Source organism: Meles meles, chromosome 4 (assembly GCF_922984935.1).
Source record: "Meles meles chromosome 4, mMelMel3.1 paternal haplotype, whole genome shotgun sequence".
Taxonomy (NCBI): domain Eukaryota; kingdom Metazoa; phylum Chordata; class Mammalia; order Carnivora; family Mustelidae; genus Meles; species Meles meles.
This window is the reverse complement of record NC_060069.1, coordinates 55,198,174-55,214,707: the sequence shown is the minus strand read 5'-3', so window position 1 is coordinate 55,214,707 and position 16,534 is coordinate 55,198,174. Positions and strand designations below refer to the sequence as shown.

Genomic DNA, 16,534 nt, shown 5'->3' with positions numbered 1-16,534 from the left:
TAGAACAGAAACTTTGGATGGTTTTGATCACAAAAACTATTTTACTCACCCATATACACAGCCTGACTCAAAAAAAAAAAAAACTGGTTATAACATAGAATTAAAAGGAAACAAAATTAAAAGTTGCAGAAAAGTTATTGCTAGAATTGCTTACTACATACTTACTATATACCATATGAGAGACTATGAGTTTACCCATTTAATTATAAAATGATGTCCTATAAAGTTTAATATAGGTGATACTTTTACAACACTTGTCTTGATATTGTAAGTTATTTAACTAGTTTCCATTCCCTGAAACCACGTCACCAACGCAGTGTCACTACACAAACAGATTTTTTTTTAATATTTTATTTGTTTATTTGACAGAGATCACAAGTAGGCAGAGAGGCAGTCAGAGAGAGAGGGGGAAACAGGCTCTCCACTGAGCAGAGAGCCCGATGCGGGGCTCGATCCCAGGACCCTGAGATCATGACCCGAGCCGAAGGCAGAGGCTTTAACCCACTGAGCCACCCAGGCGCCCCTACACAAACAGATTTTGAGGGAATATGTGTATATCCACTTCAACAGTAAGATAGACACCTGAAACACATAGCAAAATTACTTTTGATGCAAATGCATCACAACAACACCCTGAAGGGGAGAATCAAACAGTCCACGTGAGGTTGAATAAAGATGATGAAAAAAGCTAGAAGTTGATTAAAGAACATGAATAGCAATTCTACTGCTGCTGATGCACTAATAAGAAAAAGCCCCAGAGAGGTGTCTGGGTGGCTCAGTCAGTTAAGCGTCTGCCTTCCGCTCAGGTCATGATCCCAGAGTCCTGGGAGCGAGCCCCATATGGGGCTGTCTGCTCATTGGGGAGCCTGCTTCTCCCTCTTCAATTCCCCTGTGCTTGTGTTCCCTTTCTTTCTATCTCCCTCTGTCATAAATAAATAAAATCTTATAAAGAAGAAGAAGAAGAAGAGGGGGAGGAGGAGGAAGGGGAAGGGGAAGAAGGAGATGGAGAAGGAGAAGAAGCAGAAGAAGGAGGAGGAGGAGGAGGAAGAGGAGGAGGAAGGTGGAGAAGGAGAAGAAGAAGACGAAGAAGCAGCAGCAGCAGCAGAAGAAGCAGTAGCAGCAAAAGCAAAAGCTCCAGAAACAGGTAGGAGATTTGTGACTTTCTCACAGTCTGCAGGATCATAGTAGAATGCCAAATTGGAATCTGGAGGACATTGAGTAATATGCAAATTTTAGTTTACAAATGCCTCATTTTTAGCTCTCCTGAATTAACAGGCCTTTAGTGATGTGTAAAGCTGAAATGAAGTCTTGAAGGAAAGTGTTTGTCTGCACTTTGGGAGGTCCATACTGCCCTCTAGTGGGCACCCTACTCAGACCCTTTTGAGATGGTTACCTTGGGATATAGGCAGAAGAGCATGCTACGCAGAGTGTACCTACATTATCCATATTTTCCTGACTAAAATTTGGACACATTGTCAGGTGATTTGTAAATGTTAAGAGGTCTAGGAAAACCTATAAATGAAATTATGTTCATAGACTTAGTGAATTGCCTTTATTAAAAAACAAAGTTACATGAGTGGTGCTTGGGTAGTTCATTTGGTTAAGTGTCTGACTCTTGATCTCAGGGTCATGAGTTCAAGCCCCACACTGGGCCCCACACTGGGCTCCACACGGGATGTGGGGCCTACTTTAAAAAAAAAACCGAAGTTACATGAAAAGAAATATGAAAGTTGCAAAAACAAATAAACCAAAGAATACGTATCAATATGCACATTAACTGACTGTTGAAATTGACAAGTTGATGAACTATTATTCCATCTGTTCTCACTGAGCAAAAACTCTGTTTGAGTATTAATGGGTCTGAATTAAAATAGAGATGTAGTGGCTTCTACAGTTTTCGTGAATGAAAGATTGTTAGTTTAGGCCTTTCATTGTTTTGGACATAGAAAAGTTTTTTTTTTTTCCAAGATTTTAGTTATTTATTTGAGAGAGAGAGATCACAATTAGGGGGAACAGCAGGTGGAGGGAGAAGCAGGCTCCCTACTGAGCAAGGAGATGGATTTGGCACTTGATCCCAGGACACTGGGGTCATGACCTGAGCTGAAGGCAGATGCCTAAATGATTGAGCCACCTGGGTGTTCCCACCGAGTACCTTCTATATGCCTATCTATAAGTCTATCACACCCATTATCTCATTTTATCCTCACAACAATTCTATGAGTTAGGTGTAAACATTATTCCCAGTTTGTAGATAAGGACACCAGTTAGAAGGAAGTTAAGATCCTTCTGCGGGAACACACAGCAAGTAAATGATAGAACCATTTTGAACCTAATTATGTCTAACTCTTACCCCTATGTTTTAATACATGTAGGTCATTGCCAAGGAATGCAGAAATAATAATTCATGAATAAACTAAGCTCTAGTCTCTGAATCCAGAATGATCTCCACCAAAGGATTCATCCCACCTCACTCTATTTGATAACTCTTAACCTCTAGGTGTCAGTCTTCACTGTAGCATCCACCAGCCTTTGGACTTTGCATAGTTCTCAGGATCTCCTGGCCTCTCACTGGGACCCTTAGAAACTGGCTTGTTCACAGATACACACAAATGAATGCATGTATAACTGGTGAAATATGAATAAGCTATATGGGTCACACTGTTTAAAGACAATTTTTAGAAAAGAAAAAAATGACTCTTACACAAATACAAAAAGGAATACATATTGAAGAATTGATTGAACTCATACACTAGGAGAGAACCAGACAAACATTATAACTGGTTCAAAGGAAAAGTCAAGAAGCACAGATTTATACGGAGTGAGATACTGAGTTACAAATAGAGGTTATAAGTCTACTGGAACTCTACAAGACAAGGCAGAGTTTGCATAATGACAATGTTGAATTTTACCTGAGCCCTGTGTTCCCAGAAAACACCAATGGTTAAGAAATCTCCCCAATCCTTACCTTTCTGAGATCCCACCACCCTTTTGTGTTCTGAAAGTGACGACACTTTCTCGTGACTCCTGTACGCCTTACAGATGTCTCCCTTGTTTACTTGTGACAAGACCAAACACACTTTTCCCCTTTTGCCTGAATCCACTAGCAAGGCAAGACATAGATCCTCCAACTCCCTGTTCTTTGTCACATGAATGATTAACTGAGATTAGAGCTGTTTATCCCCTGGAAGGAGTTAAACATTTCCTATTTAATTGAGCTAAACATTTCCTATTTAATTGACTGAGATTTCTGATTATGAAACAGTTCAAACTGTAAATCATTCCACCTATAACTTGTCCACTTCTCTCTATTAAAGGTCTAAGGCAACACTACCCTGCCAAGATACTCTCTATGGATCTGGGTGATCTCCCTGCTACAGGAGCCTAAAATAAAATCAATCTTCTTAATTGTTTGGTTTTGTCATTGGCAATATTCATCAGTTACCTGCAATTTAAAGAGTTCATAAATAGCCCAGAGAGAGACACAATGCATAATTTCTCATTGAAGTACACATTTTTTTCTATAATCTCCTCACTTTGATCCAAAATAATCTCAAAGGAAGATTATTCTTTTTTATTTTTATTTTTAAAATTAACATCTAATGTGTTATTTGTTTCAGGGAACAAAGGAAGATTATCCTTGGTCACAAATAAGGCTGGTCTCTAACTTCACTATTTACATTGGTGCAACAAGAGTGATAATTTAACTTGCTTTGCTGAAAGGCTTCTCAAAAAATCTCAAATTTACCTTTAAAAGCCTCTGAGGTTAGATAGTTGCACCAAGAACTCAACACCAGAATTCAGCTATGGTAGCCATTCGGTGAATTTGTCTCTTCTTGAAGTTTCCCAAATATCCTAAGATACCTGGGTCTAACAAGAAAGTGACCTTACCCATCCAGAAGCTGAGAACCTTCTAAGTCAGATACTAACCAATTTTCCTGGAAGGGTTTGTAAGCATTGGCTGCATAAAGTCATCCTAGTTCCTTAGATATGTCTGGCCATATCTGATTAAAGAAGCATCATTCTCAAATATAACACCCCAGGCAAGGCCTTGGTTGCATACCCAGTGTTTCCAATTACGTCCTGGTAAAAAGGACAGATTCTTTCTGAATCTATGCTAATAACTATATTGTCATGAAAATATGATAGTTATATTGTGATGAAATTAAGAATATTCCATAAAAGTTTCCAAATTTTAGAGGGCTCAGGCAAAGAGAACAAGCTATCATTCACAAATGTTTTATTTCAGTGTACAAAAGCAGAGTATGAAAAAAAGCAGAGTTATAATTATTAAATTGTTATGAGTTATAGACAGCTTAAGAGGAAAGAAAAGGGGCTTCCTTAAATGCCCAGGAAATAGACATTATGAAAATATAAGTAATAGTTTAAGCAAATACAGTAATCACCCTTCATCAATCCATCAGTCCTATGTAATTAATTCTTGTTTCAGTGGATCTTGGGCTAGCAGTCTTATGAACCCATTGACTTCTCTACAGTTCTAGAAATCCTGGCTCAGTCCACCAGTATGGTCTCAAAATTGTTTAAGCAATGTCATCAGAAACCTGTACCCCAAAGCATCTGGTATAGTCCTTTTCCACAGAATTCTGGAACATTCCTTCATGGAAAATGAAGTACTCTGGCTTATAGTTGACTGAAAAGCTTTCAGGGAAGCCTCAAATAAAAAACTATATGTATATGACAAACAAAAAGTTTTTTAGAGAGGGAGAGAGAGAGAATCTTAAGCAGGCTCCACGTCCAGCACAGGGCCTGCCACAGGGCTTGACCCCACCTTGAGATCATGACCTAAGCTGAAGTCAAGAGTCAGAAACTAACCAACTGAGCCATCCAGGTGCCCCAAATCTAGCATCTTAGCCATTTTTTAAAAGTAGGCTTCATACCCAGCACGGAGCCTAACATGGAGCTCAAACTCTTGACCCTGAGGTGAAGACCTGAGCTGAGATCAAGAGTTGTACACTTAACCAACTGAGCCACGCAGGTGCCCCTGTATATGACAAAAATTTTTAAATGGTTGTAGTTAGTCTACTAGCTTATTACTGATAACTTTAAAAAATGAAAGCGCAGATAAGGATTCATTACAAGAATTATGCAAAATGATAAGGAAATTGGGTTGTTTCTCTGGCAGGAAAAACAAGATAATAAAGTCAATCTAAGGGCATCTGGGTGACTCAATAGGTTAAATGTCTGTCTTGGCTCAGGTCATGATCCTGGGGTCCTGGGATCAAGTCCTGTATCGGTTGGGATTCCCTGCTCAGCTGGCAGCCTGTTTCTCTCTACCTGCCACTCCCCCTGCTTGTGTGCTTGCTTGCTCTCTCGCTCTCTCTCTCTGTGTTAATAAATAAAATCTTTAAAAAGAAAAAAAGAAAAAATATTGAGACATAACATATAATAATCCTGACTTTATATACCATACATATACCAAGATTTTTGTAAGAATACACCAAGAACATATCAAGAATGTCAAGAAAGTCAGTAAGTCTCAAGCAAATCCTAAACATCTGTATATTAATTAAACTACATAGATCAGTGATATGAATCCCCAGTTGAAGCCCAGAAGAGGTTAGATACAAATTTAACAAGTAAAAATGTGACCAGCTGCTAATATTAAAAAGTGTGCTAATATTAAAAATAAAGTGCTAATACTAAAACTGAAAGTGTGACCAAAGTCTCCAACCACATAACCAAGAGATCTGCTGCCCTCTCCTGGAGGCTAATACCCCATGATTCAGTTCTGGCTTAAAGGAAAGAGGATACATGCAGAAACTTTAGACTTATTTTTGCTTTTTCTTCCTTTCTTCCTCTTAAAAAAATGAGGTTAAATTCAAATAAAAACAATACCTCAAATAATATATTTTAAATTATTTATTATTTTTTATTATTAACATAAATAAATAAAACCTCAAATTAAAAATGTGGTTAAATAAAGAGCTCCTGTGTACCCTTCACTGGGATTCCTCAGTTGTATATACTTCTAAATCACTGAGAAACAGTTGCAGAATTGATGACCCATTAACCCTGAATATTTCAGTGCATATTTCCTAAAAATGAGGACACTCTACTATACAATCACAGTACAACCATCAACATCAGAAAATTAACATCAATCCAAGATTACCATCTAATCTATAAGCCCTATTCAAATTTTGCCTTTGCCCTAATAATGTCTTTTATAGGTGCAGGATTAAGCCCAGAAATACACTGCATTTAGCTTCAGTCTCCTTCAATCTGGATCAGTTTCTCAATCTCCTTGTCTTCTGTGATCTTGACATTTGTGAAGAGCACTGCCAGTTATTTTTTGAGGATTGTCCCTCAATCTGCATTTGTCTAACATTTACTTATAATTTATGCATTTTTTGCAGAAATACCCCAGAAGTGATGCTGGGTTCTTCTCAGCATGTCAAGGAAGTGCACAATGCCAATTTGTCCCTTTACTGATGATATAAGTGTTAACTAGTAGTTAAATGAATTAGTTGATTAGTAGTTAATTAAATTAGTAGTTAATTAATAGTTAAAGATAATAATCAAGTATGGCATGCTTATTAATTAATAGGTAATTAATAAGCATTCTGCAGAAAGATGCTTTGAGACTGCGTAGTTATCCTGTTCCTCATCAGAATGATTCTTGTATGAATTACATATTTAAGGATCTTTACAAAATCATTCTTTTCTAGTTCCATCAATTCTTTAATGCTTATTCATTGGCACTCTAATGTAAAGTAGACTTTTCCCTTTTATTTTACTCATTTATATCAGAATATATTCATGGGTCGTTATGTCTTTCGAAGAGTTAAAGTCACTATTATCAATATTTGTTTTTCTTCTCAATTGTTTGGACTTTCTCTACACCAACAAAGAAGAAAGTAGTAGTTGAGGATATAGTGCCAAGAATGTGGGGGAAATGACCACTCCATTTGTCAAGGCCCTTCTGCCAAAGTCCAGCAGAAACATACATGAAGTTAAACAAGTCGGCTTTACTACTCATTGCAACAAGGAAGAACAAAAATCATAGGTAACCATGGGATTCTCTCAATGAAACATAATTACAAAGAAACTGTTACAGGGTTTGGTCTTCCCTTGGGTGGTTTGGGGTGAGTATAAAGAAGCAAGGATCTGTTCAAAACTGAATACTATCAGAAATCAAAGGAATGATTGCATAAGAAATAATAGCCATTCATTTAGCAAGAGGGAGGATATTTGGTATTTTGTGGTTTTATATAGGTATCTTGTATGTGAGTAGACAAAATTATGAAGCAGCCTTGTTTTGTCTGTTCTATCATGGTCTCACGATAATCAGGTCTGAGGTTGGTATTCTGTAAGATGGTTTAAAATGAACAAATGGCCTGTGAGTGTTAGATCACTTCTGGACATCAGAGGCTGCTTCTTATTTCTTTCTCACACTGTGAGAATGGGAGTGCATGACTGTGCAATGTCCCACCTCAGCATTTTATCAGACTAGCACAGCTCATAACCCAGCATTCTATAGCCATAGGCATAACTGGCTTTGTAACTTCCCGAAGTGGCAAAAGCGAACACGCTTATATTGCCTTCATAGCATATAAAGTAGGAAGCAAGGGAGTGTGAAATGGGTGAAGGGGGTCAAAAGGCAAAAACTTCCAGTTAAAAAATAAATAAGTCATGGGGATGTAATATACAGCATGGTCACTACAGTTAGTAATACTGGACTGCATATTTGAAAGTTGCTCAGAGGATAGCTCTTTAAAGTTCTCATCACAAGAAAAAAAAATTTGTAACTGTGTATGGTAACATGTTAACTAGACTTATGGTGGTGATCATTTTGCAGTATATCAAATATCAAATCATTATTTTGTATACCTGAAACTAATACAGTGTCATATATCAGTTATTCCTCAATAAAAACAAACAAATAAACAAACAAACAAAAACAAATATATGGCCTACCTTAACAAACGAGGGGAGAAACTTACAAAGGGGTTTCAAGAGCCTAGCCAATGGTAGGACTGCCCAAACAAAGAAAATTCAGCTTTATGTTTAAGATCACATTCTCTAGAGTCAGACTACCTAGGTTCATCTGCCAACTCTGCTTCTTACTAACTAGGTGACCTTGGGCAAGTTAAAAAGTAGAAGACTAATAGTTCCAGTTTCATAAGGTTGTTTTGAGGATTGAATGAAGTAATTCTCATAAATGTTATAGAACTATGCATTCAATACATGTCAGCTGTTATTGCAAAACAAAAACGCAGAAGCAAAAATATATACACTTATAATGATGTTTAGCAATGAGTGTTTCAGATTAGAAATGATCTGAACATCCAATAAATATCCATTAACTCAATTTAGTGTCAGTCCAAAGCTTTACATTACCAAAGCACCTTACCAATCATCTTCAAGCTGACGTACTTCCTTATTTTCTGAAATGAGGAATATTTGGTTTATATCTGTTCTTATTTCTACAAGCCAATCAGAACAGAGATCCTTACAGAAGCCTTATAATCAAATTTAGTAATGCCATATGGAGGTAGAAAATATTTCACTTTCATACAATGAGAGGTAAAGACCTTTCTGAACTATAGACATAATGACAGACAAATAAGCGCAAATAGAACTTTGAGCTTATATTTTAAAATCTCAGCCATAGGTTAAGAGTAGACACAAAATTACAAAAATCCATGGTCCATATAAAAGACTTGTTCTGTCCACAGTGGATATAAATTCATTGAAAATTGATCAGAACTCAAAATAAACAAACATACAAAAAGAAAAAATGAGTAAACCAGTCTGACACTTTTTGTACAACAGGACAAGCTGTCTACTGCCCATTAACCCATCTACAGAAATCATCAAGTTGTCAGACCATTAAGCCAAATTTCCAGCAAGGAATAATTATCAGATAAAACAAATTGAAAACAAAATGAGTAGAAAACAACATTAAAATTTGGAAAAACAGAGAGTCACCAAAGTCTTATTGCCTCTTTGCATTCACCTCTGGAAGCCAAAAAAAGATGTGCCCAGTTTTACACCACCCATGAGATTGATGAATGTTACCTGGTTCTGTCAGGTGAATCCATAGGGCATCTTGGTGGAACTTCCAAAACTGTTAAAAGATAATTTCAGAAACATACAAAATCATGAATCTCACGGTTATAAAAATGAATATGTGTTAAGATTTTGATTTTCCTCATATGATATGAGGGAACCAAGCAGATGTAATAACTAGTTCAAAGGAAAAGTCAAAAGAACACATATTTATATGGAATAAAGGAATGTTGAGATGAATTGCAAATAGAGACAAAATTGATTTTTCCACAGGGAGGAACTTAATTGCATCTCTAACAGGACAAAGTTCACCTATCTATCAGCTACTTAACAACTTTCAAGAGTCGCAAAATCACTGAAAGACAAGAAACATGGCTAGAATCAGAGAGCCCTGAAGGGTGTGCTATAGGTAATGTAGTTTTCCACTGAAGCACAAACTTCTTTCTACAGCTAATCATAATTTACTGCTTACCTTGTGCCAGAAATTGTGCTAAATGCTTCATAAGCTTATCTTATTTAATCATCATGATAACCTAGAGCAGTAAGTACTATTATTAAGACTATTCTGGGGGCACCTGTGTGGTTCAGTCGGTTAAGGGGCTGTCTTCAGCTTAGGTCATGATCTCAGGGTCCCAAGATCCAGCCTGCATGTCTGGCTCCCTGCTCAGCGGGGAGCCTGTTTCTCCTTCTCCCCATCCCCACCTACCCACCTTCACTCCTCATGGTCTCTCTCACTCTCTCTCAAATAAATAAATAAAATCTTTTTTTTTAAATGTGGTTTTCTTAAGGGTACTATCCATCCTTGTACATGCTCCTACTCACTCTCTCGCTCTCCCTTCCACCCAGGGAGAGAGACTTACAGCATCTCACTTAATGTTGGAATCACACACACACACTTTATAGTAAACATATGAAAACTTAATCCTATCTCACATATTGTTTACTCAAGAATGAACCTCTTGATCTAATTCCCTTGGGTAGATATGCTGTCAGAATTCAGAACTTTTCAGATTTAAAATAATAGATTGCATATACCATATACTACATAATGCTTCCACGGGGGCTTGGGACAGCATTCATAATCAAACACAGTTCTATTTCTGAAGAAAAAAAAATGTATGAATAGTCACACTAAGAGGAATAAATACAGATCATAAACAGCTACATGTTTGTTCAGGTTAGTTGTGTTGCCAAATCAGTTCACCCTAAACTGACCAAAAAAATTTTTATTATCAGAACTTTCTGGATTCCAGAATTGTGGATAAAGATTTGTGGGGCTATTTATAACAATATAAGAGTTGAATAGGCTACCTGATGATGTTTAGGTTATTTGACATTTAATTAAATATTTATTAATTTTGATTTTTCAATTTTCTTTTTATATTTGGAGCCAATATCTTTTCCCCGAATCTCAACCATTTATTTTATTTTTAAAAATATTTTGTTTATTTATGTGTGAGAGAGAGAGAAAGCACAAGCTGGAGGTGGGGAGAGGCAGAGGGAGAAGCAGACTCCCCACTGAGCAAGGAGCCTAACCTGGGGCTGGATCCCAAGGACCTGGGGATCATGACCTGGGCTGAAGGCAGACTGAGTTCTGACTGAGAACTTAACTGACTGAACCATCCAGGCACCCGCCAAATCTCAACCATTTAATAGGCTACTAGGAATCTCTTGGACTCTATGCACTGTGCCCCCAATATAGAGAAAATACTCCAGTGGATTTACGGAAACAAGAGAAGAAGGGACTCAGAAACATGAACAAAAACAAAAGGGTAGCATGAACTTATAAGAAAAGTAAAGGAAGGCTAATGGCCAGAATAAGTGAGTGCTTGAGAATAATGCTGAAATGAGGAAGGAGAATATTTACTCAGTGCCTATGAAATGCCTAGCACTGAACTAACTTTTCAAACACCATCTCTTTAATCACCATCCAAAAACCTATAAAGGGGGTATTATTATCCCCATTTGGAGATGAGATCAAATACTCAGAATTTAAGATCTTTCCCCAGAATTAAACAGTTAGTATGTGATGGAGCCAGGATTTGAATCTGATCCCAAGGTCGATATTCTTCCCACCATAATGTCTTGATATATTCAGAATAGAATATATACATGAGCAAGAGTCATCCTTGGGGAAGAGATTTTATTTTATTAATTATTTTTATTAATTAATTAATTTATTTATTGACATATAATGTATTATTTGCCCTAGGGGTACAGGTCTGTGAATTGTCAGGGTTACACACTTCACAGCACTCACCATAGCACATACCCTCCCCAATGTCCATAACCCCCCTCCCCCTCTCCCAACCGCCCCTCCCCCCAGCAACCCTCAGTTTGTTTTGTGAGATTAAGCGTCTCATATGGTTTGTCTCCCTCCAGATTCCATCTTGTTTCATTTTTTCCTTCCCTACCCCCCAAAGGGGTTGCCTTTGGGGCAACTCAAATTCTTCATATCAGGGAGATCATATGATAATTGTCTTTCTCTGATGGACTTATTTCACTCAGCATAATACCCTCTAGTTCCATCCACGTCACTGCAAAAGGCAAGAGTTCATTTCTTTTGATGGCTGCATAGTAGAATAAGTTATTTATATCTTCTGATAGAATTTTGGAATATTTTTGAACTTTGAAATATTTCAAGACAATTATCATGTGTAACGGGGTAATGTTTAAAAATACGAAGCCTATGAAATTTTCAGTCCTCACTGTATCCTTCTGACACACATTCATCTACCTCCTTGCAGCTCCAGAAATCAGTTTCCTCTGTAACCCTTCTGCTATTATAGACCTGAGGGAGGGCAAATGTTTCTCCTGTAAGAATATGACTTATGGAAAATCTCTGCTGTAGTAGAAGGGGATGAAATCCTTCTTCTGGTCTGATAGAATATGGGACAAAGGAGAGAAGGGAGTAAGTGATAACAATCACATGTAATCACACACACACACACACACACACACATTGATTTTCTGCTGAAATCTGTGTGTGTGCATGCATATGTGCATGGTTGGGAGGGGGCTAGGTAGGTTGAGAGAAATGGGAAAAAAAAAAGTGCCCAAAAAGCAGAGGAGGCTTATGCCCCATCACTCATTTGGGATCCAGGAAAGAAACCGCTATTACCAGAAGAATACTGCTAGCCCCAGACTGGTATGTGGAAACTGCAGAGTACAGAGTGGTTAGGCAGAGAGAGGGCCTGGGTTAGCACTCCTGCCTCTCTTCTGGTCCCTGTGAAATATGAAGGGAACCAGAAATTCCTCAGACAGATGAAAGACCTCTGCCATAGAGGCTGTGGGGTGGACTGTCAAGGCCAGGTGGAGGTCCTGCGTGCAGCTCAGAGGGGTCTACAGCCGCAGCGATTGTGGAGGTGGAACCAAGCCAGTGAAGGAAAACTCTATCAGAGCCAAGACACTAACAAAGAACTCGCCAGTGACAGACTGTAAGCAGCAGGTGCCATCAGAGCACCCAGCAACCAAGAGACAAGGGATGTCACCATGGAGACAAGAGAGGACTCACAGTACCTACACAGGCTGATTGGAGACCCCTTTTCTCCCACTGCCAGGAGGTCACAAAAGCCTCCGAGTCTACTACTTTGAGAATCTAATGAAAGCTAAAAGATCTTTTGTCCAGCCAGAAAAATGTTCACATGCACTAAATTTTGCATACAATTTCAGGGTTCACAAGCCATAGACTTTAACTTAATACCCTTTTCTCAAAATCAGTTAAAGAAGCATATAAAAGAGAAGAGGGGCTTACTTTGGTATACTTATTGGTTTTAGTGAAATAGTGATCACTATATTATGCTCTATAAGTCATCTGTTTAGGATTCCATTTAAGAGTTCTGCTGAAGATTGAGGTCAAACTTTACTGACCTAATGTTTTTTGGAATTTACCTCTCCCCCCCAAATTTTAGAAATAAGGAAAATGTTTGTGCATTCATCAGATACTCCTTTCCTTCATGATTCGTGACTATTACTAACTATGGTTCTGAAATTACATTTGCAGACTCTTTTGTTAACCTTTGATGAAAATCATTCAGGCTTAGAGATGTAAAATCTCTTAAATTAGTTGGGTGTCTTTTTCCTCTTTCCTTATATTTGTTGGTATTCAATTCTTTTGGTCATTTTTGCTTATCCCCACTCAGCTTAATTATTCTGCCTAATGGAAAAGACAAAAATCTCTTCCCCTCCCAAAAGACACGTGAAAAAGTGCTCCACTTCACTTGGCATCAGGGAAATACAAATCAAAACCACAATGAGATACTACCTCACACCAGTCAGAATGGCTAAAATTCACAAGTCAGGAAATGAAAGATATTGGCAAGTATGTGGAGAAAGGGGAACCCTCATACACTGTTGGTGGGAATGCAAGCTGGTGCAGCCACTCTGGAAAACAGCAGGGAGGTTCCTCAAAAAGTTGAAAACAGAGCTACCCTATGACCCAGCAATCTCACTACTGGGTATTTACCCTAAAGATACAAATGTAGTGATCCGAAAGGGCACATGCACCCGAATGTTTATAGCAGCAATGTCCACAATAGCCAAACTATGGAAAGAACCTAGATGTCCATCAACAGATGAATGGATAAAGAAGAGGATAAAGAAGAAATAGTTAGCATACACACACAATGGAATACTATGCAGTCATCAAAAGAAATGAAACCTTGCCATTTGCAATGATGTGGATGGAACTAGAGGGTATTTAGCTGAGTGAAATAAGTCAATCAGAGAAAGACAATTATCTTATGATCTCCCTGATATGAGGAATTTGAGAGGCAGGGTTGGGGGGTTGGGAGTAGGGAAGGAAAAAATGAAACAAGATGGGATCCAGAGGGAGACAAACCATAAGAGATGCTTAATCTCACAAAACAAACTGAGGGTTACTGGGGGGAGGGGGCGTGTGGAGACAGTGGTTGGGTTATGGACATTGGGGAAGGTATGTGCTATGGTGGGTGCTGTGAAGTGTGTAAACCTGGTGATTCACAGACCTGTACCCCTGGGGCAAATAATACGTTATATGTCAATAAAAAATAAAGAAATTTTTTTTAAAAAGAAATAACTTATTCTTTATTCTCTACTGGGCTGAAATTACACCAGTGATGAAAGCTACAAGAATGCAAATTTGGACTTTTAAAAAACTTTCCAGTAACCAGAGGTTTTGTTCAAACACAAAATAGGATAACACAAGAAATAATGGGATGGTGTCACTGGAAATGTTAGTATGTTATTCGCAACTAATGAGTCATTGAACATTACACCAAAAACTAATGATGTACTATAGGTTGACTAATTGAATTTAAATTAAAAAAAAAAACTCACATGTTCAGATGACCACTGATCAAAGATACATAGCGGGAAAAATCCACCTTGGTTTAAAGTTTATAATAAATGGGAATGCCGGGGTGGCTCAGTCGGTTAAGTGTCTGCTTTTGGCTCAGATCATGATCCCAGGGTGCTGGGATCAAGTCCCACATCAGGCTCTTGCTCAGTGGGGAGCCTGCTTCCCCTTCTGCCTGATGCTCCCCCTGCTTGTGCTCTCTCTCTCTCTATCTCACTCTCTGGCGAAAGAAAAGAAAGAAAGAAAGAAAGAAAGAAAGAAAGAAAGAAAGAAAGAAAGAAAGAAAGAAAGAAAGTTAGTTAGTTTATAATAAATGACCACAAAATTACCTAAAGATGTAGATTCTCAACTTTTTTTTTCCAAATGAGGTTTTCATCGCTTGTCTTCTGACATCATTAGCAAGTAGACTGCAGACTGATATGTCTCTGAGTTGGCCATCCACTCCTCCACCTCAGACTAAAAAAGGTAGCCAAAGACTTGAGGCCAGTGGTACAGAGGAAAGGTCATATGCAAGGAATTGAAACACCAAGCGTGTGTCACATATCAGTATGGAGTCTAAATTTGCACTACTCATGTGATGTGGGATATTCTTAACACACACATACACAAGAAATGGTAAAAATCCAAAGGCTATGTCAGAGGCAAATGACAATTTTCTTCATAGGGAAACTTCACAACCCAAGCACATGAAACTCCCACTGAAATAACCTCCTACTGAAGATGACTATACAGTCAAGAGTCACAAATCATGAGGAAACAAACCACATAAGACAAAGCTAGCAAAATAGGTAGCATACCAAGAACTAGATATAATAAAACAATCAGAAAGGAAATGTAAAACAAATATGCTCTACCTAAAGAAAATTCAGAAAGTTCTACTTCATATGGATATTTTATTGAGCAAGGAACAAACTGTTGGAGAATAGGGAGACTCCTGAACCAAAGTAGTTAAGAAACTCAAATCTCAGCAGTTATAGCTCAGTTTATAAAGCATGAAATGCGGGAGTGCATTTTCTATTGTGATTGGTTACTAGAACTTTACACTCTTTTTCACCACAGGCTTACTCTGTAGCTGATTAGCTAGGAAGGTTTTTTGTTGTTGTTTTATTTCCCCTTACGTAAGCTCTACGCCCAGTGTGGGGCTTAAACTCACCACTCTAAGATTGAGAGTTGGGGCATACTCCACCAACTGAGCCAGCCAGATGCCCCATGGCTAGGAAACTTTAAGGTCATGTTGACATGAAGAAATCTTAACTTTGTTTAAGGTCAGAGTAAGAATTTGGGGAAATCATGATAGTTTTAAGTTTTGGTTGCATTATTGTGAGTGTTTGATCTAGGAATATATTCAAAATGTGGTCTCCATTTTGGTTTTGCTTTAACAGTTCCAAATAATAAAAGATTAAAGAAATATTAGAAACCAAAATGAAAGAACAGTACAAGAAAGAAAGAAAGAGGGAGAGGAAGGAAGGGAGGGAGGGAGGGAGAAAGGGAGGAAGAAAGGAAGGAAGAAAAGAAGGAAGGAGGGAAGGAAAGAATGGAGGGAGGGAAGGAAGAAGGAAGAAAGAAAAGAACCAAAAAGATTGGTTTGGGGGCACCTAAGTGGCTCAGTGGGTTGAGCCTCTGCCCTCGGCTCAGGTCATGATCTCAGGGTCCTGGGATGGAGTCCTGCATCGGGCCCTCTGCTCAGCGGAGAGCCTGCTTCTCCCTCTCTCTCTCTACCTGCCTCTCTGCCTACTTGTGATCTCTCTCTGTGTCAAATAAAATCTTTAAAAAAAAAAAAAAGATTGGTTTCTTAAAAGAACCAAATAGAACTTACAGAAACAAAAAATATAATCACTGAAATTGAAAACTCAGTGGACAGATTAGGCAATAGTTTAAATATAATTGAGAAGAAAATTTACCTGGAAAGTAGATCTGAAAGAATTACTAGGGACATAAACAAATGGATAGAAAATATGAAAGAAGGGTATGTTAGGCAGAATAATGGTCCCCAAAGGATGTCCACATCCTAACGTCTGGAACCTGTGAATATGTCAAATGGATAAGGGTGAATTAAGGTTGCAGGTGGAATTAAATTGGGTAATTGGCTCACCTTGAAATAGGGAGAGAATCCTGGATTATACAGGTCAGGCTATTGTAATCATAGAGGTTCTTAAAAGTGAAAAAGGA

At 38.1% G+C, this 16,534-nt stretch overlaps 1 protein-coding gene across 3 annotated transcripts in view; it reads right to left on the bottom strand.

Annotated features, from left to right (window-relative positions):
• The window catches only part of ABCC5 (ATP binding cassette subfamily C member 5), a 168,479-nt gene that overhangs the window by 131,730 nt on the left and 20,215 nt on the right, over positions 1-16,534 (bottom strand). For 2 of the 3 annotated variants that reach the window (XM_046003384.1, XM_046003385.1), the window contains exon 2: positions 9,040-9,088. In XM_046003384.1, coding sequence (XP_045859340.1) covers positions 9,040-9,088 — 49 coding nt within the window. Of the gene's footprint in view, positions 1-9,039; positions 9,089-16,534 lie in introns of those variants that run through there. The other variant, XM_046003380.1, reaches the window with a different exon arrangement.